The sequence below is a fragment of the Nerophis lumbriciformis genome, linkage group LG34, assembly GCF_033978685.3.
Source record: "Nerophis lumbriciformis linkage group LG34, RoL_Nlum_v2.1, whole genome shotgun sequence".
NCBI lineage: Eukaryota > Metazoa > Chordata > Actinopteri > Syngnathiformes > Syngnathidae > Nerophis > Nerophis lumbriciformis.
The window spans coordinates 2027501-2052347 of record NC_084581.2 but is presented as its reverse complement, the minus strand read 5'-3'; the positions used below and the strand labels follow the sequence as shown (position 1 = coordinate 2052347).

Sequence of the window (24847 nt, the reverse complement as noted above, 5' to 3'; positions counted from 1 at the left end):
GGGTATATTAAACATATGTTTCTTATTGCAAGTTTGTCCTTAAATAAAATAGTGAACATACTAGACAACGTGTCTTTTATTAGTAAGTAAACAAACAAAGGCTCCTAATTTCGCTGCTGATATATGCAGTAACATATTGTGTCATTTTCCATTCTATTATTTTGTCAAAATTATTAAGGACAAGTGGTAGAAAATGAATTATTAATCTACTTGTTCATTTACTGTTAAAATCTGTTTTTTTTCTCTTTTAACATGTTCTATCTACACTTCTGTTAAAATGTAATAATCACTTATTCGTTTTGGATGATACCACAAATTTGGGTATCAATCCGATACCAAGTCGTTACAGGATCATACATTGGTCATATTCAAAGTCCTCATGCGTCCAGGGACATATTTCCTAAGTTTATAAACATAATATACAGTTTTTAAAAACGAAAGAAGATTTTGTGATGTTAAAAAATATCGATTAAATCGTAGTAATATCGACTAGATACACTATTGTACGTGGTATCATTACAGTGGATGTTAGGTGTAGATCCACCAATGGCATTTGTTTATATTGTAGCGTCCCGGAAGAGTTGGTGCTGCAGGGAATTTGTTCTGTAGTGTTTATGTTGTGTTGCGGTGCAACTATTCTTCTAAAATGAGTTTGTCATTGTTGTTTAGTGTGGTTTCTCTATATGGCACATGTTTATGACAGTGTTGGCATTGTTCGTACGGCCACCCTTAGTGTGACATTTTGGGCTGTTGAGTAAGAATGCCCTTCATTCGCTCGTGAGCAGTGCGTACAAAGTCAACCTACTCAGTGGCCTAGTGGTTAGAGTGTCCGCCCTGAGATCGGTAGGTTGTGAGTTCAAATCCCGGCCGAGTCATACCAAAGACTATAAAAATGGGACCCATTACGTCCCTGCTTGGCACTCAGCATCAGGGGTTGGAATTGGGGGTTAAATCACCAAAAATGATTCCCGGGTGCGGCCAACGCTGCTGCCCACTGCTCCCCTCACCTCCCAGGGGGTGATCAAGGGTGATGGGTCAAATGCAGAGAATAATTTCGCCACACCTAGTGTGTGTGTGACAATCATTGGTACTTTAACTTTAACTTTAACTTTTAAGATGATTGTGTCATTAATCCAATAATCAGCACAAAGAAACATTGGTTAGGCCATGCTTATTTCAGGCTAAATGATTTGTGAGATTTTATCTCGCAAAACTCACCAGGTTCGCCACAAATTTAAAAACAACAAGATTGAATATTAAAAAAATATTAAAAAGATTGAAAGTTGCCATCAATCCCATGTGGGTGCTCGGCATTGGGATCGGCGTCTACGTGTCAGCGTATGAACAAGGACATGGACAATTCTGAGCTTCTCAACATGGTCCTAATCATTCCAGATCATATAATCTAATCCCAAATACAGAAAACATTCATTTACAGTTGTCTGAAATGAAGAGCAGCGAGGTGTGTTATTGAGCTATAAAATCAAAGCTAGTCTGCAGTCTAATCTAAGTGCGGGCGGTCGTGGCTAAAACACCAACCATCGCTTCCACATAATTAGCCCAGAAGGATGGAATTAGCGTCTGACAAGATAATTCACTGAGTGCCTTCATCTTCGCTGCTCTCGCTGCTCTCGCTGCTCTCGCTTTAGCAAGTATCCAAATGTTTTACGTGCTTTTAGAAAGCTCATTGCGAGTGAGTGACAGTTATTGATTAGCGCCAAAGCGAGATGCAAATCTTGTGTGTTTGACTGATGCTTCTTTCAAAATATTCCCAATAGAATTGTCACTGCTGGCCTAAGTCTCGCCATGTTGCTGTGTTCACAGCTGCTGCATATTCTTATATTCATACTATGTTTTTATTCTACATTTAAAATACTTCTTTGTGGTCTACATAACATGTAATGGGGGTTCTTTGGTGAACATTGTGCATTGACTATGTTTGTCATTTTCAAGCCGCTTCCTGACGGTCTCTTCAGGATGTGCCGTTTTGTGAGCGGTCTTATTTACGTGCCTCCACTTCGACTGCGTCTTCTCCTCGTCAGCCATGTTGTAGTTTTTGCACTTTCATGATGGAATCTACTGACAGATACAAGTTAGAACTATATGCTACTTTGTATTAAACAGTTGAGGATGCATGTGCATGTACGAGCCAGTCTTCCCCACAACAAGAGGATAGAAAACAAGAAGGAATTGTCGTACTGCAATGGCGGACTTGCGCAAATCTTTTCGGGTAAACCTCTATCATATATGGAAATATCCGCTGACGTTACCAATGTAAAAAAAAACGTCACAAAATGGGCAAATTCCAAACGGCTCATTTGGAGGAAGTATAAAGGAAGGCGATGTTGTTTATTTAATATCTCTGCAATGCCTTTATGGTTTGATTTAGAATCTTTGGGACTTGCAAGTCCCAAATAAACAAAAACAGGTACCAATAGTTAAGAAAATGTGGTTTTGCATAATAGGTCCCCTGTAATACATGTTGTACACATTTCATAAGACAATACAAATCAATGAGTATGGTTGCATAACTCATCAAGTGATTACACTAACCTGCACAGTTGAAGTCTATTAAATACAAGATGCAATTAATTGTTTTGTAAATGTTACATTCCATTAAAATCAATGTTCCAGTCTTGTCTTTTGTCGAGTCCTACACAGTGTTTATATATGTGTTTATACACACCAGCTGTTTTATTGTAAAGTGCGTCTTAATTGTAGTTTCCATTACCAAATGTGGAAGTGTTTAAATCGCTATGTAAAGTCACAAATGCTAATCAGTAGCATGCACATGACTTTGATTGATTGATTGATTGATTGAGACTTTTATTAGTAGGATGTACAGTGAAGTACATATTCCGTACAATTGACCACAAAATGGTAAAACCCGAATACGTTTTTCAACTTGTTTAAGTCGGGGTCCACTTAAATTGATTCATGATACAGATATATACTATCAGATATATACTATCATCATAATACAGTCATCACACAAGATCATCACATTGAATTATTTACATTATTTACAATACACGCACCCAATGTAAATTAGCATCGAGCTAGCGCATTTGTTTTAATGCATTTATTTTATGTTGGAATGTCACAGAGAAGTTATTTAGTATGTCATTAAAGTTATATTGACATATTTTTTTCCCCTGTAAATCCTCTTTTACAGTGTTTAAAGTAATACTCTCAAATGGAGGCAACCTATTACCCGTCTGCTAAGCTAGCAAGACGAGACGTTAGTTGAACAGACTGCTTGTATTAAATTTCTTATATCAGAGATTTCAGATGCAGGTCGATATAAACCGATACCTGTTTTTTACTGAAATTGGACCGATATCCGTTATCAATATCGGATCGGGACAATCCTAATTACAGTGTTATGTTTGCAATGGCAGAGTTTTGCTAATGGATCTCATTGTAATGTGTTTGTTTTAGGCTAGACCTCTAAACACGTTATTGTTTGTGGGTGAATTGGTTGCGTGTGCGTGTTGATTTGTATCATGCATGTTGTGGGGACAGACTTTTACTTTTTCGACTCAAGACTGACTCCAGGGGATGTCATGTGGTTATAATTACAGGGAGTGTAGCATCTTCAGGAAGCGAATATAATTTAGTTATCACAATGTTGTGTGTGTGCGTGTGTGTCTGCGTGTGCATGTGTGTGTGTGCTCTCACCCCTTGCGAGAAGTAAAACGCTGCAATTCCCAGAGGCCAGAAGCAGCAAAGCATGGAGAAGATGGCCAAGCCCAGGTGGTCCCTTGGAGGCACCACAATAAAGTTGTCCTCACTCTCGCTGTCACTGGAACAGTCCGTCTACACGTGAAACACATAAAGACATTTTGTAACATGTCACACAAGTTTGAAGTCATGATTAGTTGTTTGCCAAATCACAAAACCTACAGCTGTCTGATATGCAACACCCTGTTTTATTTTGATAGGCACCTCCTACTTTCCTGTTACTCAAAGCACGCATGTGCAGATAGGTTACAGTACACCTCCAAGATAATTTACCGAACAAAATGATTGGGACTTTGCCAGTTATCTTCACTTGTACTAAAAAAGATCATGTCTTTCTACCTGTTGTGTAAATGAATTTGTTGCAAACAAACAACATGAAAAGAGCCTGACTTCTAACTGTATTATATCGTGCAGTGTATTAGCCTGACAATGGCAATACCATTTCAATAATGCTTGAATGTTAAAGTTTTAGTTGCATTGGCCAAATGTTGACTCAGGGAGACACTTGTGCATGCATTTTGTCTCAGTCCATCTGGTTCAGTCTTCTTGCTAGCATGTTTACTTGTCTGACTTTTAACTGCATTAACCAAGTGATAGCTGGATGATTCAACGAGTTAATCTAATTTAAAATGTTAGATTTTTGCTTAAATGCATATAAAGTTCAGTGTTGTTTGGACCAACTCACTTACACTTGCCAATAGGTGTGGGCTATACTACAAATTTTGGTATCGATCCGATACCAAGTAATTAAAGGTCCGGCATCATGAATTCGATACCAATACTTTTTACTTTAAAGCTCTGGATGCTGTGGAGCTGTCTTGGTTGACATCGGGGGCGGTACCTCTGGATTGGCAGAACGGGCTGGTGGTTCCTCTCTTTAAGAAGAGAGTTTTCCAACTATCGTGGTATCACACTTCTCAGCCTTCTCGGTAAGGTCTGTTCAGGTGTATTGGAGAGGAGGCTACGCCGGATAGTCGAACTTCGGATTCAGGAGGAACAGTGTGGTTTTCGTCGTGGTCGTGGAACGGTGGACCAGCTCCATACTCTCGGCAGGGTCCTTGAGGGTGCATGGGAGTTTGCCCAACTAGTCTACATGTGCTTTGTGGACTTGGAGAAGGCATTTGACCGTGTCCCCCGGGAAGTCCTGTGGGGAGTGCTCAGAGAGTAAGTATCGGACTGTCTGATTGTGGCACTCCGCTCCATGTATGATCAGTGTCAGAGCTTGGTCCGCATTGCCGGCAGTAGGTCTGAGCCGTTTCCAGTGAGGGTTGGACTCTGCCATGGCTGCCCTTTGTCACTGATTCATTTCATAATTTTTATGGACAGAATTTCCTGGAGCAGTCTGGGCGTTGAGGGAATCCGGTTTGGTGGCTGCAGGATTAGGTCTCTGCTTTTTGCAGATGATGTGGTCCTGATGGCTTCATTTGGCCAGGATCTTCAGCTCTCACTGGATCGGTTCGCAGCTGAGTGTGAAGCGACTGGGATGAGAATCAGCACCTCCATGTCATAGTCCATGGTTCTCGCCCAGAAAGGGGTGGAGTGCCATCTCCGGGTGGGGGAAAAGATCTTGCCCCATATGGAGGAGTTCAAGTACCTAAGAGTCTTGTACACGAGTGGGGGAAGAGTGGATCGTGAGATCGACAGGCGGTTTGGTACGGCGTCTTCAGTAATGCAGACGCTGTATCGATCCGTTGTGGTAATGAAGGAGCTGAGCTAGAAGGCAAAGTTCTCAATTTACCGGTCGATCTACATGCCCATCCTCACCTACAGTATGGTCAGGAGCTTTGGGTTATGACCAAAATGACAAGATCACGGGTACAAGCGGCCGAAATGAGTTTCCTCCGCCGGGTGGCGGGGCTCTCCCTTAGAAATAAGGTGAGAAGCTCTGTCATCCGGGAGGAGCTCAAAGTAAAGCCGCTGCTACTCCACATCGAGAGGAGCCAGATGAGGTGGTTCGGGCATCTGGTCCGGATGCCCCCCGAATGCTTCCGTAGGGAGGTGTTTAGGGCACGTCTGACCGGTAGGAGGCCACGGGGAAGACCCAGGACACGTTGGGAAGACTATGTCTCCCGGCTGGCCTGGGAACGCCTTGGGATCCCACGGGAGGAGCTGGACGAAGTGGCTGTGGAGAGAGAAGTCTGGGCTTCTTTGCTTAGGCTGCTGCCCCCGCGACCCAACCTCGGATAAGCGAGGAAAATGGATGGATGGATAGATGGATAGTTTTTACTTAAAAATGCCTGATCATTGAATAATTTTGCACTTTTGCCTTTTACTAATTGATTATAATTATGATACTAATAAAACACAGGACCATAATTTAGCCCAGGGGTGCTCATTACGTCGATCGCGAGCTACCGGTCGATCTCGGAGGGTGTGTCAGTCGATCACCAGCCAGGCATTAAAAAAATAGTCCTAAAAATGAGCGATCATACATCTTCACTATGACGTCACTTTCGTCACTTGATTGACATTCACGGCACCCGAGGGTCTTCTGAGATGACGCTGGTTGCTGCCAGCTCATTAAAATTACCGACTGGAAGGCGAGAAACACTTTATTTCAACAGACTCTGGCGCCGTACTTGTCGTCAAAACTCCAAAGACCGACTGCACAGTTGCACAGTTGCGCTAACAAAATAAGAGTCTCAGAAAGCTGGCGTGCACAAGCTAGCAAGCAACGGAGTTTGCCGACAATGTATTTCTTGTAAAGTGTATACAAAGGAGTACGGAAGCTGGACAAATAAGATGCCAAAAACCAACCACTTTCATGTGGTATTGGACAGAAAGGAGGACTTTTTTTCTCCTCCATTCGAAAATGCGGACATTATCAGCACCACTGTCTGATTGCAATCAATGCAAGTCATCAGAATCAGGTAATACACCAACTTATATTTTTGCCTTCATGAAAGAAAGGAATCTATATGTGTTAAACATGCTTGTATTATCTTTAAACACCTTTAACTTGTTAACAATATTAACTATATGTGTTAAACATGCTTGTATTATCTTTAAACACCTTTAACTTATTAACAATATTAACTATATGTGTTAAACATGCTTGTATTATCTTTAAACACCTTTTACTTGTTAACAATATTAACTATATGTATTAAACATACTTGTATTATCATTAAACACCTTTAACTTGTTAACAATATTAACCCATATATATACTTGTATTATCATTAAACACCTTACATTTTTTAACAATATTAACTATATGTGTTAAACATGCTTGCATTATCATTAAACACCTTTAACTTGTTAACAAAAACATATATTTCATAAATAAGTAAATGTAAATTATATATATGAATGAGGTAGATCCCCACGACTTGATCAATTGAAAAGTAGCTCGCCTGCAGAAAAAGTGTGAGCACCCCTGATTTAGCCAAATAAGAACATAATATTTATTATTAAGTTATATTTATTAATAATTTATCAACATTCATAAAACGCCCCTATTCAATCACACAGAGTGGGTGTAGGTCCTTCGTGATCATTTTGGCAATGAACCTTTGTGATATCCATGGCTCTTGGTGAATCATCTAAGAGAAATTACAAAAATAATCAATATGATGATGGTCTATAACTTATCCATGTGTAGCCTAAATAGGAATTAGTGTTGTCCCGATACTAATATTTTAGTACTGGTACCAGTACCAAAATGTATTTTGATACTTTTCGATACATTTCCACACATTTCTAAATAAGGGGGACCACAAACATTTTTTAATTATTGGCTTTATTTTAACAAATTTTTTTACGGTACATTAAACATAGGTTTCTTATTGCAATCAAAGAACAATTTTGGTCTTAAATAAAAGAGTGAACATACTAGACAACTTGTCTTTTATCAGTAAGTATAAGCAAACAAAGGCTCCTAATTTGTCTGCTGACGTATGCAGTAACATATTGTGTCATTTAGCATTCTATTTTGTCAAAATTATGAGGGACAAGCTGTAAAAATTGATTATTAATCCACTTGTTCATTTACTGTTAATATCTCGTTGTTTTTCTCTTTTAACATGTTCTATCTACACTTCTGTTAAAATGTAATAATCACTTATTCTTCTGTTGTTTTGATACTTTACATTAGTTTTGGATGATACCACAAATTTAGGTATCGATCCGATACCAAGTACAAACGTAGTTGCAGGATCATACATTGGTAATATTCACAGTCCTCATGTGTCCAGGGACATATTTCCTGAGTTTGTAAACATAATATACATTTAAAAAAAATGAAAGAAGATTTTGTGATGTTAAAAAAAATCGATTTAATCATAGTAGTATCGACTAGATACGCTATTGTACTTGGTATCATTACAGTGGATGTCAGGTGTAGATCCACCCATGGCATTTGTTTACATTCAGGGTACTAGCTTGCTGTTAGCGGTTAGCTATTGTATCCTCCTACGGTGTGTAGTGAAGCATATTTAGTTATTCCTCGTCCTGCGGGGATGATACTTGTAAGAAACGTACTTTATTTGTCGCCATGGAGGCGAGGATTACTGATTTAGAAGTCGTTAAAATACCGTCAACTGGACGTTCGCCGCTAGCTAGCTAGCCATGTCTTAAAGTATCTATTCCTGAGGGTGTTTCAGTGTTATAACTTCACCTTCATCTTTAGTTTTTAGGCCAAAATGCATCCGTTCTCCCTTTTCTGCCTAAACACCGTGTCTGCTTGTAAGTACTCCGTGATTGTGCCCTGCCAAACATGCTCCTCTGCTCGTAAAACCAGCAATGTCACGACGTGACGACGCGCTGTCATGCCCGGGAACCAGTACTTTTCAACAGAGTATAGTACCGTTTTTGATTCATTAGTACCGCAATACTATACCAGTACCGGTAAATTGTACAACGCTAATAGAAATACTGATCTTCTTTAACAGATACGCAAAAGGGTTATTACATTCTGCCATATTCATACTTCAGATTTGAAGGAGGCTGGAAATCTTAATGTACAGTAAGTGTATATTTTTGAGTTCTAGTAAAACAATTAAGATGTATTTCAACTGACTGAATATATTGTAATAGTTTATTAAATGTTTACATCTCTGACCACCAATTACACTTTGAAAAACAACATTAAGTAATGGTGGAAAAACCTTCCACTTCTAGAAATTGCTACCTGGATATTGTTGAGGTTTTTGAAAGACCTCTGTCACTAACGTCTGTCTGTGTGCAAGGGATCTGGTTTAGGTTTGGGGAGCTCCCTCCTCCTGCCTCCGTTTGCTTTGCAGCTCAGCGTTTACGTCTGGGTGCACCGCTCTTAAGTGCTTGCACAGGTTTGCAGTGCTACCACAGGATCGTATAGCTTTACTGCATATATCACAGCTAGCGGTTTGTCTGTCTGACATTAAAATAGCTCCACACAGCACTCATCTTCCTCTCCGCCATCTCCCCAGTCCGTCTCTGCTCTGATTGGCAGGCAGCGGGGGGGAAGGGGAGAGGAGGGAAGGGGCCCAGTGCACCTGAGTGAGCGGACTGAAAGGAGCGCTGCGCATGAGGACCTCGAGAGACGCCGTGCTCAAACAAACTGTGAAGAAATCTGAGTGGTCTGCTTGACTTATAGAACTTTAATGCTTTGTGATGTCCCGTGGAAACCCTGAGCTTGAAGCGTCCCTCTGTTTCCGACTCCCTCGTTATTTTGCTTCCTGGTTTCGATGACCCGCCTTATCTTGCCCCTGATTGACCTGATTGTCTGTAATGATTTGCCCTAACCTTAGCCAATTGTGACTCATCATACAAACAACAAACCAATCCTTTATTTTCACCTCATGTATGGATGTTCTCGTTCATCCAGGTCATAGTATTTTCTCTGTCATTTTATTTGGCCTGGATTCGTATTTTTATGTTGTACTGAGATATGTATCTCAATATATCGCACAGCACTCCGCTAGGGTTAATCTGTTTGCTGGTTAGTTAGTTAGTTAACAACGTATCCTTTTCCACAGCAGGAACTTTTACAGTAACATAAAAAAACTTATTTTTATAATTTACTCAGGTAACTCAAGTTCCCCCTGTGTTTCCACCAAAGACTACTCAGGAAGATTTAGTTCTTCAGGAACTTTTCAGAGTTCATGCCAGCTAGGTGGGACTTTTGGAAGGTTCCCAGAACCTTATCGGGGACAGGCTGTGCTGCCGAACGCTGATTTGAGGACGGCGTGGCGCAGTTGGGAGAGTGGCCGTGCCAGCAACCTGAGGGTTTCTGTTTTAATCCCCACCTTCTACGAACTGCATCACGTCTTGCAGTGTTTTTACTCAGCCGTAGTCTTTAAACTATACAAACAGTTTAATGTTGTTTCCTTACAAGAAGCTACGAGAAGTGGACAGACTCTTTTAGACGTATTTACAGAGAAATATCAAGCCAAAATCGGAGCAACGACCCCAGCTGCTTTCTACTCTGAGACCTGGTTGGATAAATGTGAAAAAACGTGGCAGCACTCGATTGGAAGGAAGGAAAGAACATCAAATATTAACTATTTACTTTATTACATGTTGTAAAACTAGTCAGCGGCACTCCATTTGTGTAGTTATTAGCCTCAATCCGAGTGAACAGCATGCTCATGCTAACACGCTAATGCTAAAGCCAATGTGTTTGTGTTGTCAGCGTGAGATAAACACTGACGTTTATTCTCTACATATCGGACCAAAAGGAATCGCCTGACCCTCATGAATTCATCATTTACTGAGAGGACAACTTATCTGACTGTTGGACAATGCGGACAAAAGCCTGTTTTTGGTAAAAAAGGGCCTAATATAGTTTAAAAGGTTTGGACAATTGCTTTTGAAAATGTCAGAAATCAAATAAGGACATTTTCGTAATCATTTGTACTACATTATCTTACGTTTATATACAAGCTTCAACTTCTTTGTGTGTATGCTAGCAGGCCCGCAGAGACAAAGACTGACAAGAGTGTTCACTCTGTTTCTTTCATTCTACTATACATACTGCAGCTCAAAAAATCATGACCGGATTTTTATCAAATGTTCAGAAAATGTCAGAAATGGGATAAGGAACAGGTGATTACATTTCTGGGCTCATCTACTCAACTCTCTGGATTTCTGATTTTTTTTTTTATTGCGAGCAAGGACCTGGTGTAGGTCTGCGCTCTCCAAGTCTTGTTTCAGTTGAATAACATTATATCATATCATACATTTTTATACAGCTTTAAGCAGATACAAAGCTGGTTGGTTAAAAACATGAGCAGACAGTCAACGTCTTTTGCGGAGGCAGCTAGCGAAAGTGGTTTAGCAGACATTTGATAGAGATTTGCTTGAATGTTGCAGCAGTTATATCAGAACTGGAACACTTAGGGTCTGATTTACTAAGTTCCAAACTGCTTGGATTTAAAAGGACGTCACGTCCAGCTCACGTCCGGCTCATTGAGTATGCGTGTGGTGGTCAAGCCAGCGTCTTTTCTCAATGAGTACAAGGCGCCATTTAGCCTTTCTCAAAAAAAAATGCAATGTGCTTGTGGTGTTTTCGGCTGTACGAACCGTTTAAATCGCGAAAAGAATAATCGTTTCTTCCAAGTTCATCGAGAGGTTATCAAGAATGGCGGGAGAGTGTAAGATTCTATGAAAAAAGATGATGAAAAGTACCATGCACTCCAGTCAAAGGGAGCAAAGCTGAAGAATGCACAAGTTTGCAGTGACCGCTCCGTTGAAGGTTTGTTTGATGTACTATCAACGTTTACTATTTCCCATTAAAGTATTATCTTGATATAATTTATCATTCTTAATCACATGTATGTTACAAGTGTTCCATAAAGCACAAACTCTGCAAGTTTAAATAAAATAAATCAAATGTGAGCAAAACCTAAAAGAGTTAAGCTTTCACCAAAGGCAACGATCATAAATGAAGCTTTAAGCACATACACAATGTTGACATCCATAGTTTTATTTTGAAAAACACACATACATAGCAAGGGTAGACAACAAACATGGCAGTAGACACAAAGTTAAATCATGAAATGCAACATTACCCGAGGAAAAACGATGCATATTTATCTCGGAGAGTCTTGATACCAAAGGCCTTGACCCAGCCACACACAAAGAAGTTGTAGACCTTCATGCTTTTCCAGGTTTTCATCTGGACATCATGATGTCTGGAGCATACCATAGTTCGATGTGTTTGTAAACTCCACCGAAGAATAACACTTGATATCACTCGACAAATCCTTTTTTTTGATAAAGTATAGGGATCTATTCCATTGCATAGTTGGATTTTTTGCTGATCCAAAGCAGATCACATCTACTTTTTGCAGGAATATATCGGCTCCTTGTGAACTCAGTGTGCGCGCTCCTTGCTGTACAACGGCCATCTTCGCCTGGTTGACCACTGGTTTTCACTTCTGTTACACTGGGCATAATATTCATTTGAGGAATGAATATTATGCCCAGTCTTATGCCCACAAACTCTAGCTGCTTGACAAGTTAGTGTTATGCACTCAACTCTTCTCAGTGTTCATTTTCTTCACAAGTCTAAGGCCATGTCCACACTAAGCTGTTTAACCCCTTAAACAAATAATTATTTAGCCTAAGCCCCGTTTCAGCCACACTAAACCTCCTCGGACAAATTTTTACACGGGTAAGTCAGCCGTGTAATTCTTGAATCTCTGGCACTTAGCTTTGTATGGACTCATTGATCGTTTACAAACTAAGTTCAGAGAGGAAGTGACACCAGACAGACCGCGCCCCACACAGGAAGTGACGTCAGAAAGAACACGCCAAAGACAGCTTCAAAATAAAGCGGTTTCGTAACTCGAAGCTACACTGGAAATATGAAGGTGAGTCATCCAGACATGCCCGTGTTTCTCTTTCTTCTACATGTACAGACGCTTGTGGAACTCACACATGAATACCTTAAGAGAAAGCGATTGCAGCTATTTGGGATACAACACATCTCAGACGGCAAGAGAACTTTCCAGTGTCTGTCCGGGTCAGCTGTGTTTCTACTTAGCAAAAAACTTTGTCCATTTGTCGAAGGAGAGACAACGAGAATGCAAGCTCCCGTGGATGTGATAAAAAAGGTAGCGTGTGCTTTGTATTACCTGGCCGTCAAGGAAAATGGTGAATGCTTTTGGACTGGCAAAGCAGACTGTATCAGTTATTGTCCGCCATGTATGTTGCGGTCTAGGTCCAGAGTATATAAAGTCACCAAAAAGGAATGGACAATGAAGGTGAAGGCAAAAGAGTGAGGAGTGTCCTGACCAGATATCTAAATCCCGAGATTGATTGTTGTAAAATGTTCTTTATCACATTGTTTACTTTCGTGTCCAATAAAGATTTGATTAATTTATGATGGCTCAGTGTGATTCACTACAATAGGGCCCCACAGCACACTGGATTCCAGTTAATTGAAATACCACAACACTAGATATTGTTCAGATAAGTTAAATTTAAGAACTTGCACACAAAGCAACACTGGAGGTGACTGATGTGCGCATTTTCCGCGCATGCGTACTAGGTCGCGTTGCGCCGGCGGACGGAGGAGGGGCGGGGGTCTTACACGGTGGCATTGTTGTGTGTGGACACGGATAAGGTTAGGTGTGATTTACCCTGGATAACCTTATCTGGCTTAATGTAAACGGGGCCTACGTTTTTGAAGCAACTACCGACCATTTTTAACCATTTGTTACAAATCAGTGATGGCTTCAAGGTGACAAACACTTTTTTAGTGGCTATTACGTAAAATGTATATAGTTAAACTGCCTTGTTTTATTAATGCAACTCAGTTGTTTGACTGTCAGCTGGATCAATTCCTTGTTTAGGCTTTTGTTACACTTTCCTTTGTGCAGATTTCCAAAAAGTGTGCTCATCAGACACCATGTTTTTGTGATGCATTGATTACTAGCAAGGCTTGTTTCTTTTTCCAATGCATGGATTTGATTGAGGTCTTGTCAAAAGAAAGCATGGCAACACAGAGAGGAGGTTTTTAGGTTGAGTGGGTGTGGAAAGAATATGTATTCAGTGAGAAAAAGACAATGGGAAAAGACAGATCGGCTCGCATTCACGGGCTTTTTGTCACGGTCCATTAGTTTTTCATTAGTTTTTTGATGAAAATGCCATCCACACATCACAAAAAACTAGTCACACTTGAAAGTATGTTTCATTTCATATCTCAAATGTGTCTGTATAGTTTTCAGGCACTCTTTACACATTAAAATATGCATTTAAACCTTCAAAAAACATTTCCCAACAAGAGAACCAAGGCCCTTGAACAAAGACATGTTGTGTAATGAAAAGACATCTGAGATTAAGGCCACATTTTGTGTGAGCCATTAATCTGCATCCTGTTTGAAGGATCATCCAGCACATGCTAGAAAATAAGTAATGAATGATACAAACATCAAAGGGTGTCAATATATTTTTCTAGCAAAATAAAAAAGATATTTGCAGCCATCCTTAAGATGTATTTTATTTGCAAGCAGCAATATGAATTGATGTAATCCTTAGTTTGGTGGTGTTGGTTTATTATCCTTAAATCCAGCTATGCAATTTGTGGTGTTTAAATAGTAGTTTAATCTCCTCGTACCAATGCGGGAAGGTCACATTCTTGTATTTACCTTCACAGATGGAAAAACCCAACAACCAACAGAAGTCGTGGTTTCCCAATCTGATATTAATATTGAATATTGGGCCGTTATATCAACAACAAAACCCAAAAAAGAAAACAAGTCTGGGATTACATGTGTTTACATTTAAAAAGTGTGAAATACTCCCACCCTGAAACACAAATTTTTAGTCAAGCTTCAAATGAACGAAACAAACAAAAACATTATGGGCGCATGATACATATCGGACAGACAATCATGGAGTTTATATGAGGTATTACGACATCATTCCATGAAAAAAAAGTGCCAATAGAAAAAAAACGCTCCAATGTGGTGATTTTACCCATACTGTGCCTTTAGGCTGTTAGGGTGAGTAAATCCACCGCTCCATTTCTCCTATCTGTGCTGCACATTAGTCTGATCTCCTCCCTCGTCTTTGCGCTGACATATGCCTTGACCTGATCACTGATCTTATAGCATTGATTGATTGATTGAAACTTTTATTAGTAGATTGCACAGTGCAGTACATATTACGTACAATTGACCACTAAATGGTAACACCCGAATAAGTTTTTCAACTTGTTTAAGTCGGGGTCCACTTAAATTGATTCATGATACAGATATATACTATCAAATATATACATACTAACATCATAATACAGTCATCACACAAGATAATTATCAGAGTATATACATTGAATTATTTACATTATTTACATTATTTACAATCCGGGGTGTGGGATATGGAGGGGGGGGTAGGTTTGGTTGGTATCAACACTTCAGTCATCAACAATCAGCATCAACAATTGCATCATCAGAGAAATGGACATTGAAACAGTGTAGGACTGACTTGGTAGGATATGTGCAGCAAGTAGTGGACATAGAGAGCGAGATCAGAAAGTATAAGAAAAGGTGACTACATTTGATTATTTACATTTGATTATTTACATTTGATTATTTACAATCCGAAGAGGTATTATGTGGAAGGGAGGGTGTTAGTTTAGGGTTGTAGTTGCCTGGAGGTGTTCTTTTAGTGCGGTTTTGAAGGAGGATAGATATTGCACTTTCTTTTACATCTGTTGAGAGTGCATTCCATATTGATGTGGCATAGAAAGAGAATGAGTTAAGACCTTTGTTAGTTCGGAATCTGGGTTTAACGTGGTTAGTGGAGCTTTCAGGTTAGCAATGTGCGGTTAAGATGAAGGCGCATGTGTGGTTCAAATACATTGAATAATCTGCATTTATACATGATGCTTATTTATGATGCTTTTTGTGATTGATGAGTTAACTTGTTATTTTTAGCAGCCCTATTCAAAAAGATATTGTTCTTTGTCCAGCAATGTGTAGTTGAGACTGAATCAACAGCACCTCTGGTGGTTACAATCAAGTATTGCACTTTATTTTGCCTGAATTGATTCAATATGCAATGAACCAACACACAATTGACAGAATTGTCTGTTTGTAACCATTTTTTTAAGCATCTAATGACTTGAGAGTCAAGTTACACTCTTCCCAAATAACCAAATCAAATCTGCAGCGCCATGTTCTCAAAGAACCTAATTACCCGGAGAGTCACTTTGTATTCAAAGCTAATTGTCCTTAACAATGTATCCTCCCATCCACACTTTGTGGGAGTGAAATCGTTTAAATCTAATAGCGTGCACCGCTTCCTTGATTGATGTTGGGATTAGCGAGGTGGGTGGTCAAGATTTGCCCACCTGCCCGCTTAATGGCCGTGCCAACAGTGTGTTAATGAACTCCTAAAATAGATCTGGGGAAGAAAAGTGTTTCAAAAAAGGAACAGCAAATGCAAATAGGGAGACTCGGCTGAGGTTTCAATGATTTAATAAAAAGCTTGTATGTTCGGAACATGGCTGCAAATAGAACAAAGGGACGGGTACCCCTCAGATTCATAGTGCTATCCCCCACCCCTTTTTCCTACATTAGATGACACAGATTCCACCCACTCTGCTCCCCTTTTAAATTAAACACCTATACATTATTATGTATATATCATATTTTCCAGGCTACAGTGCGCAGGATATAAGTCGCACCAACTAGATTTGAAAAGAAAAAACCTGTTTCCATATATCAGCCGCAGTAGACTAAAAGCCACAGATCTACTGTATATGTTGTGAAATTAGTTATTTACAAAGAAATATTTTGTAAATATTTATTTACATGCCTAATTAGTTCCAAACAGTGCCTGTAAAATGGCTGATCAAACAAAACAGAAGTCATCGTCATGAACCCACTAGCTGTGGAAGCGAGCTCTCCAATCAGCTAAACAGACTCAATAACTCCAAGGTGACATCTTGGTGAATTTACTGAGGAATTTGGGAAAACTTAACAATACAAAAACAATGCTATTGTATGTTACTAATACTAACACAGACACGTGTAAATGTGTTAGCATATTAGCTAATGCTAACCACGCTAGCTTGATGACATTACGATAGCACGTAGAAATATGCATGGCAACACTCCTACAGACATCACACATGGGACGGTTTAATAAGTATAAACATCCATCCATCCATCCATTTTCTACCGCTTATTCCCTTTGGGGTTGCGGGGGGCGCTGGAGCCTATCTCAGCTACAATCGGGCGGAAGGCGGGGTACACCCTGGACAAGTCGCCACCTCATCACAGGCCCAACACAGATAGACAGACAACATTCACACTCACATTCGCACACTAGGGCCAATTTAGTGTTGCCAATCAACCTATCCCCAGGTGCATGTCTTTGGAGGTGGGAGGAAGCCGGAGTACCCGGAGGAAACCCACGCAGTCACGGGGAGAACATGCAAACTCCACACAGAAAGATCCCGAGCCTGGGATTGAACCCCAGACTACTCAGCACCTTCGTATTGTGTTTATACTAAGTATAAACAGTTTTAGTTATATTGCAAAATTTCCAAACATGCTTGGAGTGACAAATGACGAATATGCACAAGTAGAAAGCTATGGGTGACTAGAAGACGCCGCCTTTTAGAGGCAAATGCTCACGCATTCTGATCTCTTGAAACATTTCCCAATAGTTTTTGCATCCATTACAATTTAATACTTATCTACTATTACTTAAAATACATTTTAGTATCAATGCCAACTATTGTGTAAAGTCAGACTTATTTTTCATTGTTAAAACTTGTATTGTTGTTGTTTACATTAGTACTAGAAAGATGGATGAGGATGCTCATGATTCCATCCATGACATCATAGCAGCCACCAAACCCTCTAAAAGGATGTACAACATTCCAATGGTCTAATGACCACCTCTTCTACTTTGGATTTTACCAGAATGTCATCAACCTGATGTTTAACGAGCGGGTGGCCGTGCGCTGTCACGGCAGGGATAGAATAATGGCTTCTATGCTAGCAGTGCAGGCTGAACACAGATCCATCACAAGCGGTGTAAATCCTGTCAACAGCAGGCAGCATTCTGACAGGTAACAAAGAGCTAATGGATGCTCCCACAATCCTCCCAGGACACTTTTACACAACAGATTTATTTGTTGCTCAGTGTCCATTCTTTCACATATCCATGCTTTAATTTTTGTTTAATTGCTTGGCAGTTGCACATGTCAAGTCATTATATCCTCCTCTGCACTAGAACATTTCTTTTGTCACAGTTCAAATTTCAGAAAACAATAGTCTTGTTGTGCAAAATACAAATGCCCACTGCAGCGAATTGATGAACATGTATGCCATTATTCAAGCCAACAGTTAGCATGTCAATGATAGCATGCAAATATAAAATTTGTTTTTGCTTAGTTCGCAGGTGTGTACCTAAAAGTCTTATTTTTTGCTACTTGACTCTATTTGGCTAGCGTGCTAACTGTTAGCATTTTAGTTTAGATTTGGCTTTTCAGCATTGGCATGAAATACAACACTACAGTAATTTGATAATGAGCTCTGAGTATGTGCGTATAAAACAAGTAAAACAGCAATACAGTATTTTCCAATTGTTGTTAAAATCCTGTGCTTTTTAAGGTTAAACAAGGAACATTTAAAACATTGATAATAAATTAATCAGATCACAACATGTCAGTGACGTGCGGTGAAGTTCATGGCTGGTGAGGCACTGACTTCATCACAGTCAGATTTACAAACATATGAACCCTAAAGAGTATCTTATTCACCATTTGATTGGCAGCAGTTAACGGGTTATGTTTAAAAGCTCATACCAGCATTCTTCCCTGCTTGGCAGTCAGCATCAAGGGTTGGAATTGGGGGTTAAATCACCAAAAATTATTCCCGGACGCGGCGCCGCTGCTGCCCACTGCTCCCCTCACCTCCCAGGGGGTGACAAGGGGATGGGTCGAATGCAGAGGACACATTTCACCACACCTAGTGTGTGTGACAATCATTGGTACTTTAACTTAACTTTAACTTTACACATACAAACTGTAGCACACAAAAAAGCACATTTAATAAAAAAAACGTTACTATGGTCTTACCTTTACTTATAAATGAAGTCCATGCGCCGCTCCTTCTGAACAAAAGCATCGATAACTTGTTTATAGAAGTCCTCCTTATCTTTCTTCAGTTTTAAAAGTCTCTCTGTCTCGATGGAGATCTTCCTTTAAGTAATACCTCCTGCTTCGATTGAAAGTCCAGTTTAGAAAACTGTTTTATTTTAGATATGTAATCCTCCATGTTAAAAGTCCAGGCAAGAGGAAAAAATAAACGATCGCTGCTAACTGTTGCTGCTTGTTGTCACTTATTCTGCAGCTGAGTAGTCGCAAGAATGATCTCTGGGATCACTACCGCCCTCTACCACCAGGAGGCGGGATTACTGCGAGCCTCACACGGTGCGTCTTCGCAGCAGTTTTATGATTGCTCAGCAGCACAAGAAATACGTTACACACATACAGTTGTTGACAAAATACACTGTACATTATATACCTCAGCTAACTAAACTATGGAAATGTATAATATAGTTCATATAGCAATACGGTCTCACTGCACAGCAGGCCAGCAGTTAGCCGAGTCATTGCGCAATCCATGGTGAGGCTCAACTCAGTGACGTGCCTCAACTGGCTGATGACTCACCGCAAGTCTCTTCTCAGTATTTGAACGGCAAATGTGAAAATTCTGCGATTTTGAATAAAAAATAATCTAAAACTGGTGAAGTTAAATGGAAAATAACTTTATAGTATAATCACTGGATACATATAACAATTTAATTTTTTATTTTTTTTTTTATTTTTTTTCTTTCCATGATGGCACGTGAGGACCCTCCTCACCTGCCTCCCCTGACTACACGTCACTGCAACATGTTATTGAAAAATAAAAGCTTCAAAGCATTGCAACTTTTGCCACAACTTATCTTAGTACTGTAATTTCAATTCAGCCATTTTCGGTCTCAACAATAACACAAAAATAAGCCGGTGAAATCCTGCAGGTACTGTAAAACAAAACACTTTTATCCAGCAATGCAAGACAAACTGACGTTTACGTTTCTCAGCTAGCCATGGAGTCTATTCAGAAAAACAGAATCCAGCATCCTCTGCGGTGGAAGTCTGTTTTTGTCTACAGCAGATTGCTAACCGGCAGCACGGTGTCACAGGGGTTAGTGCTGGTGCCTCACAATAAGAAAGTCCTGGGTTCGATCCCCAGGCTTGGGGTCTTTCTGTTTGGAGTTTGCATGTTCTCCCTTTGACTGTTTGGTTTCCCTCCGAGTACTCAGTCTTCCTCCCACCTCCAAAGACATGCACTTGGGGATAGGTTGATTGACAATCCTAAATTGGCCCTAGTGTGTGAATGTGAGTGTGAATGTTGTCTATCTGTGTTGGGCCTGCGATGAGGGACAAGCGGTAGAAAATGGAAGAATTGATTGCTCACTGCATACGGTACAAGTTTCACTTTCGCTTTACCTCATGCAGCTATAGTGCGTTCATGCGACATGTCAGTCAAAACAAAAACATGGCAATATTATGTTCCCCGTACATGTACAGTATGTTGTAATATTTACCTGTTTTATCAAGTATTCATGAATTAATACCAGCAATATAAAGTAATAGAAATAATAAAGTAAATAGAAATAAAAAAATATGGTTGATTCAAAAATGTGCAACTTTGGGGGTCACAAATGCAAAATGGCGAAAGTGCAGCAATCTACTGTATTTCTTTTGCCAGAGTGAGAAGAACAACTTTCTTTTGTAAAACATAAACGTCCACTGCAGAGGATGCTAGCTCCTAAGAGGGTACTTCCTTCGACATTTTGTATGTTGGCATTTTGTGCACAGGGGTCGGCAATCCAAAATGTTGAAAGAGCCATATAGGACCAAAAATACAAAAACAAATCTGTCTGGAGCCGCAACAAATTAAAAGCCATATTACGGTACATACAGATAGTGTGTCATGAGATATACATTGAATTGAGATGACTTAAAGGAAACTAAATGACCTCAAATATACCTACAGATGAGGCATAATGATGCAATATGTACATATAGCTAGCCTAAATAACATGTTAGCATCGATTAGCTTGCAGTCATGCAGTGACCAAATATGTCTGATTAGCACTCCACACAAGTCAATAACATCAGCAAAACTCACCTTTGTGCATCCATGCACAACGTTAAAGTTTGGTGGACAAAATGAGACAGAAAAAGAAGTGGCATAAAACACGTCCTAGAAAGTCGGAGAAAGTTATACATGTAAACAAACTACGGTGAGTTCAAGGACCGCCAAAATTAGTAGGACAAAACGGCGCTCGCCAAATACTCGAATCAGTGAAGCATGTTTAATATAAACAGTGTGCTTTATAACAATTAGTGAGGTTTGTGTCATGTTTGTCCTCCTACAGAAACCATATTAAAACAAAAAAATTTTTTTTTTCCCCTCATCTTTTTCCATTTTTCATACATTTTTGAAAACGCTCCAGAGAGCCACTAGGGCGGCGCTAAAGAGCCGCATGCGGCTCTAGAGTCGCGGGTTGCCGACCCCTGATCTAGCATGACACACACAACTCAAATGAAAAGACATATTTTAGAATGTGTTTAAATCTCTAACAAAAAACTAGTGTCCGTTTTTGAATTGTCTTATAACTCAAAAATCTGCGTTTGTAAATTACATGTATGAATTGCTTTACACGTGGCGAGCAAAAGGAAGGAAATAAAGAAAGAAAGAGTGAAACGTCCTAGTTGCCAAAATGAATTCAAATACTTGGCTGAATGAAAAGCAAAGTTAATGAGAAATTGCTATGAAAGATTAATGAGCAATTGATTAAAAATGCAGCAGGGTAAAAAATGTAAGCACATTCGTCAAAGCTTTTTCATGAGAAGTGACAACAATTATCTGCTGCATTTTGAAAAATGACCACAGACGCGTCAGATGTTGGCTTTCAAGAAGGGGAGTCGACCATTCATATGGTAAAGTGATTAGGCCTCGACAAATGTTCCACTTTGCATAACATGCTGCTGGAGGGTGGGTGGACATTCATGATGCACCTGGTCTTTGCTCCAGATGGTCACTGTAAATTATGCTGGAGCAGAAGCTCAAGGCCTCAGAGGTGAGCAGGGTGTTGTCTTCAGACTTAATAATTCTACGGCAGTGTGACAGGACCACTACCCAAAGGGGGTGTGGCTTAGTCAAGGTGCAAATAGGTCCTTGAGATGTACAGGCTGCAAGGTCACCTGATGGCACTATATGGACAGCCTGTCGCATACATTACTAGCATCACAGATGTTAGATTGCTGTATTTTCTTTTTCTGCACGTACATCCTCTGTAGTGGACATTTTTGGACATGCATTACTGAAATAAAATCTAGGACACAAACAAATGTCCACTGCAGATGTTTTTAGGAGGATAAAACCTACAGTACTGTGCAGAAGTCTTAGATTGCTGTTGTACCAGGGCTATAAGAACAGTACAGTAGAACCTCGAATGCGAGCGTCTCAGCTTGCAAATTCTTTAGGAAACAAGCTGTCCAGGCTCATGATTTATGTTACGAGCAAACATTTGGGTTACGAGGCTCCCCACTTCTAGTTGGCGTTGTGAATTTCACAGCGAAACCCGTAAGATCCGACCAAAACATTTAGTCTTACTCGCTAAAATTCAGCACAGTGTATAGCTAAAGACTGACACAACTTTGATTTTCCAACCACAGAAGGGACGAATATGAGTGTGAAGGACAGTACTGAGAAGAAGTGGATGATATTCATTGAATTAAAGAAATAAATGATCAAAAACATGACAGAGTGTGTCGCCAACTTGGTGAAGCAATTTGTGCATATCGCTGCTAGTCTGCACCATACTGAAGCGGAATGAGTCGATAATGCCAGCCAAGGTCATTAAAATAATTTCTAAAAAATGGACATTTATACACGTGTTACAGGTCTCACAGGCGTGTGAGTTCAGTAGACAAAAAGGTTGTGTTAATTTTCTAACCCCTGGAAAACACAGGCAATGTTTAAGGAGAGTGAAGACACGACCAATCTTTGAAGCTTCCCAAGATTTCCCAGCATGCCACATCCACCCAGGTATGAGGGGGACTTTGGACAATGCAGACTTTTTTATATCAATGCTCGTTAGTTTTTGCACAGCAGCCTCACACATATACGACAGACTCCGCCCGTGTGGCATATGTACTCAGTTTACTGGCTGGAAGAGCAGCACGCTGGGCTATGGAGGTGTGTGAAAGCAAACCCGGACTTCTTTCCAGCCTACCGCTGTTTTCTGCTGAGCTGGGCAGCGTCTTTGATCACCCAGTGAGGGAACGAGAGGCAGGCCTCCTTGCGACACGCCAGGGGTCCTCCTCTGTAGCGGACCATTCAGTCTCCTTCCGGATCCTGGCGGCGGAGAGTGGCTGGGGGGAGAGAGCATTACGGGGAATATTTTTGGCTAGTCTTAGCCCCCGTATCCAAGACGAGTTGGCTGCCTGCGATGAGACCCAGACCTTCGAGGAGCTCATCTTGCTCTCAATCCGATTGGACAACCGCCTATGAGAGCGACACGCCCAGAAGGGGAGGGATCCTCCGTCCACCAGATGGCAGTCACCTAACAGGTCCACACAATCTACGTCCAAGCCTCAGGTGTGGTCGCTTCCGCCTTCTGACTGCAGTGCCCCGGAGGAGGGGCCAGAGGGGGCCATACCTATGCAGATGGGTGGCAGCCGCCTGTCATCAGCAGAGAGGAGTCGTCGGCTGAGGTTGCAGCTATGCCTGTACTGCGGAGCTGCAGACCACGTCGTCGTTCGCTCTCCTTCGCGCCCCACTAGGGGCCGTTCCGCTTCCTCCAGAGATCTTCCACGGGGGAGTTTGCCACCTTCGCCGCCTGCTCCTGTGGCGACGTTTGCATCTTCTACGGTGGGAAGACTTCAAAGTGGAAGGTACTCTGTCATGGGTGGGGGGTTCTTGCCCTATTAAGGCACTAATTGACTCAGGGGCTGATGAGAACATTATTGACAGTGGGCTTGTGGATTTTTGAAATATTCCTTCTGTGTGTATTGAACGTATTAAGAATGTTAACTCACTTGACGGGCGTCACCTGGCTAATATTACTCATCAAACACACACCACATCCCTCCTTATTTCTGGTAATCACTGTGAGGAGGTTAATTTTCTGATAATGCCTTCTCGTTCAGCACCAGTAGTTCTTGGACTTCCATGGCTGCGACGTCACAGTCCCAGTATAGACTGGCCCACACTTAAAATTAATAATTGGAGTATTTTCTGTCATAGTCACTGTTTGTTCCGAGTCTTCATCCCCCTGATCTTTCATTGATTCCTGAAGAATATCACTCCCTTAGTGATGTTTTTTGTAAAGACCGGGCTACGTCGCTTCCCCCCACCGCCCGTATGACTGTGCCATTGACCGCCTTCCAGGGTCTCCACTACCTTCTTCGCGGCTGTATAATATTTCGCGCCCCGAACAGTGGGTTATGGAGGAATACATCTTCTCTTCTCTCACTGCGGGACACATTTGTTTTGTCCCAGCATTCCAGTTCCGATCAGAAATTGCACCCCTGCGCCTTCTTCTCCAAACGCCTTTCCCCTGCGGACAAGAACTATGATATCGGGAACCGAGAGCTTCTGGCAGGGATCCTCGCCCTTCAAGAATGGAGGCACTGGCTGGAGGGTGCCAAACTCCTCTTCATCAGTTACACGGATCATCGGAACCTAGCCTAACTCTGCTCTGCCCAACGTCTCAATCCCCGCCAGGCCCGGTGATCCCTCTTCCTCACAAGGTTCAACTTCTGTATCACTTTTCACCCGGGCTCACTCAATGGAAGGCCGGATGCCTTGTCTAGGATGTTCTCTCCTCTTACAGAAGACACTCCCCCAGAGACTATCCTTCCTCAGTCCTTGGTGCAGTACAGTGGGAGGTGGAGAGACGTGTGTCAGAGGCTATCAAGGACTCCCCATCCCCTGCTGGATGTCCTGCTGGCCGCCTTTTTGTGCCAATAACTCTACGTCCAGAGGTCTTGTCGTGGGCTCACACCTCCAAGATTGCCTGCCATCCAGGTGCCAGACGCACAGAGTTCCTGCTCACACAGTGGTTCTGGTGGCCTACTATTCACACCGACACTAAG

General features: G+C 41.0%; 1 protein-coding gene across 1 annotated transcript in view; it reads right to left on the bottom strand.

Moving 5' to 3' along the window:
- Nucleotides 1-24847, bottom strand: part of syndig1l (synapse differentiation inducing 1-like) — a 109546-nt gene that overhangs the window by 9886 nt on the left and 74813 nt on the right. The window contains exon 3 of the mRNA XM_061929625.2: nucleotides 3682-3819. Within this exon, the coding sequence (XP_061785609.1) occupies nucleotides 3682-3819 (138 nt within the window). The remainder of the gene's footprint in view (nucleotides 1-3681; nucleotides 3820-24847) is intronic.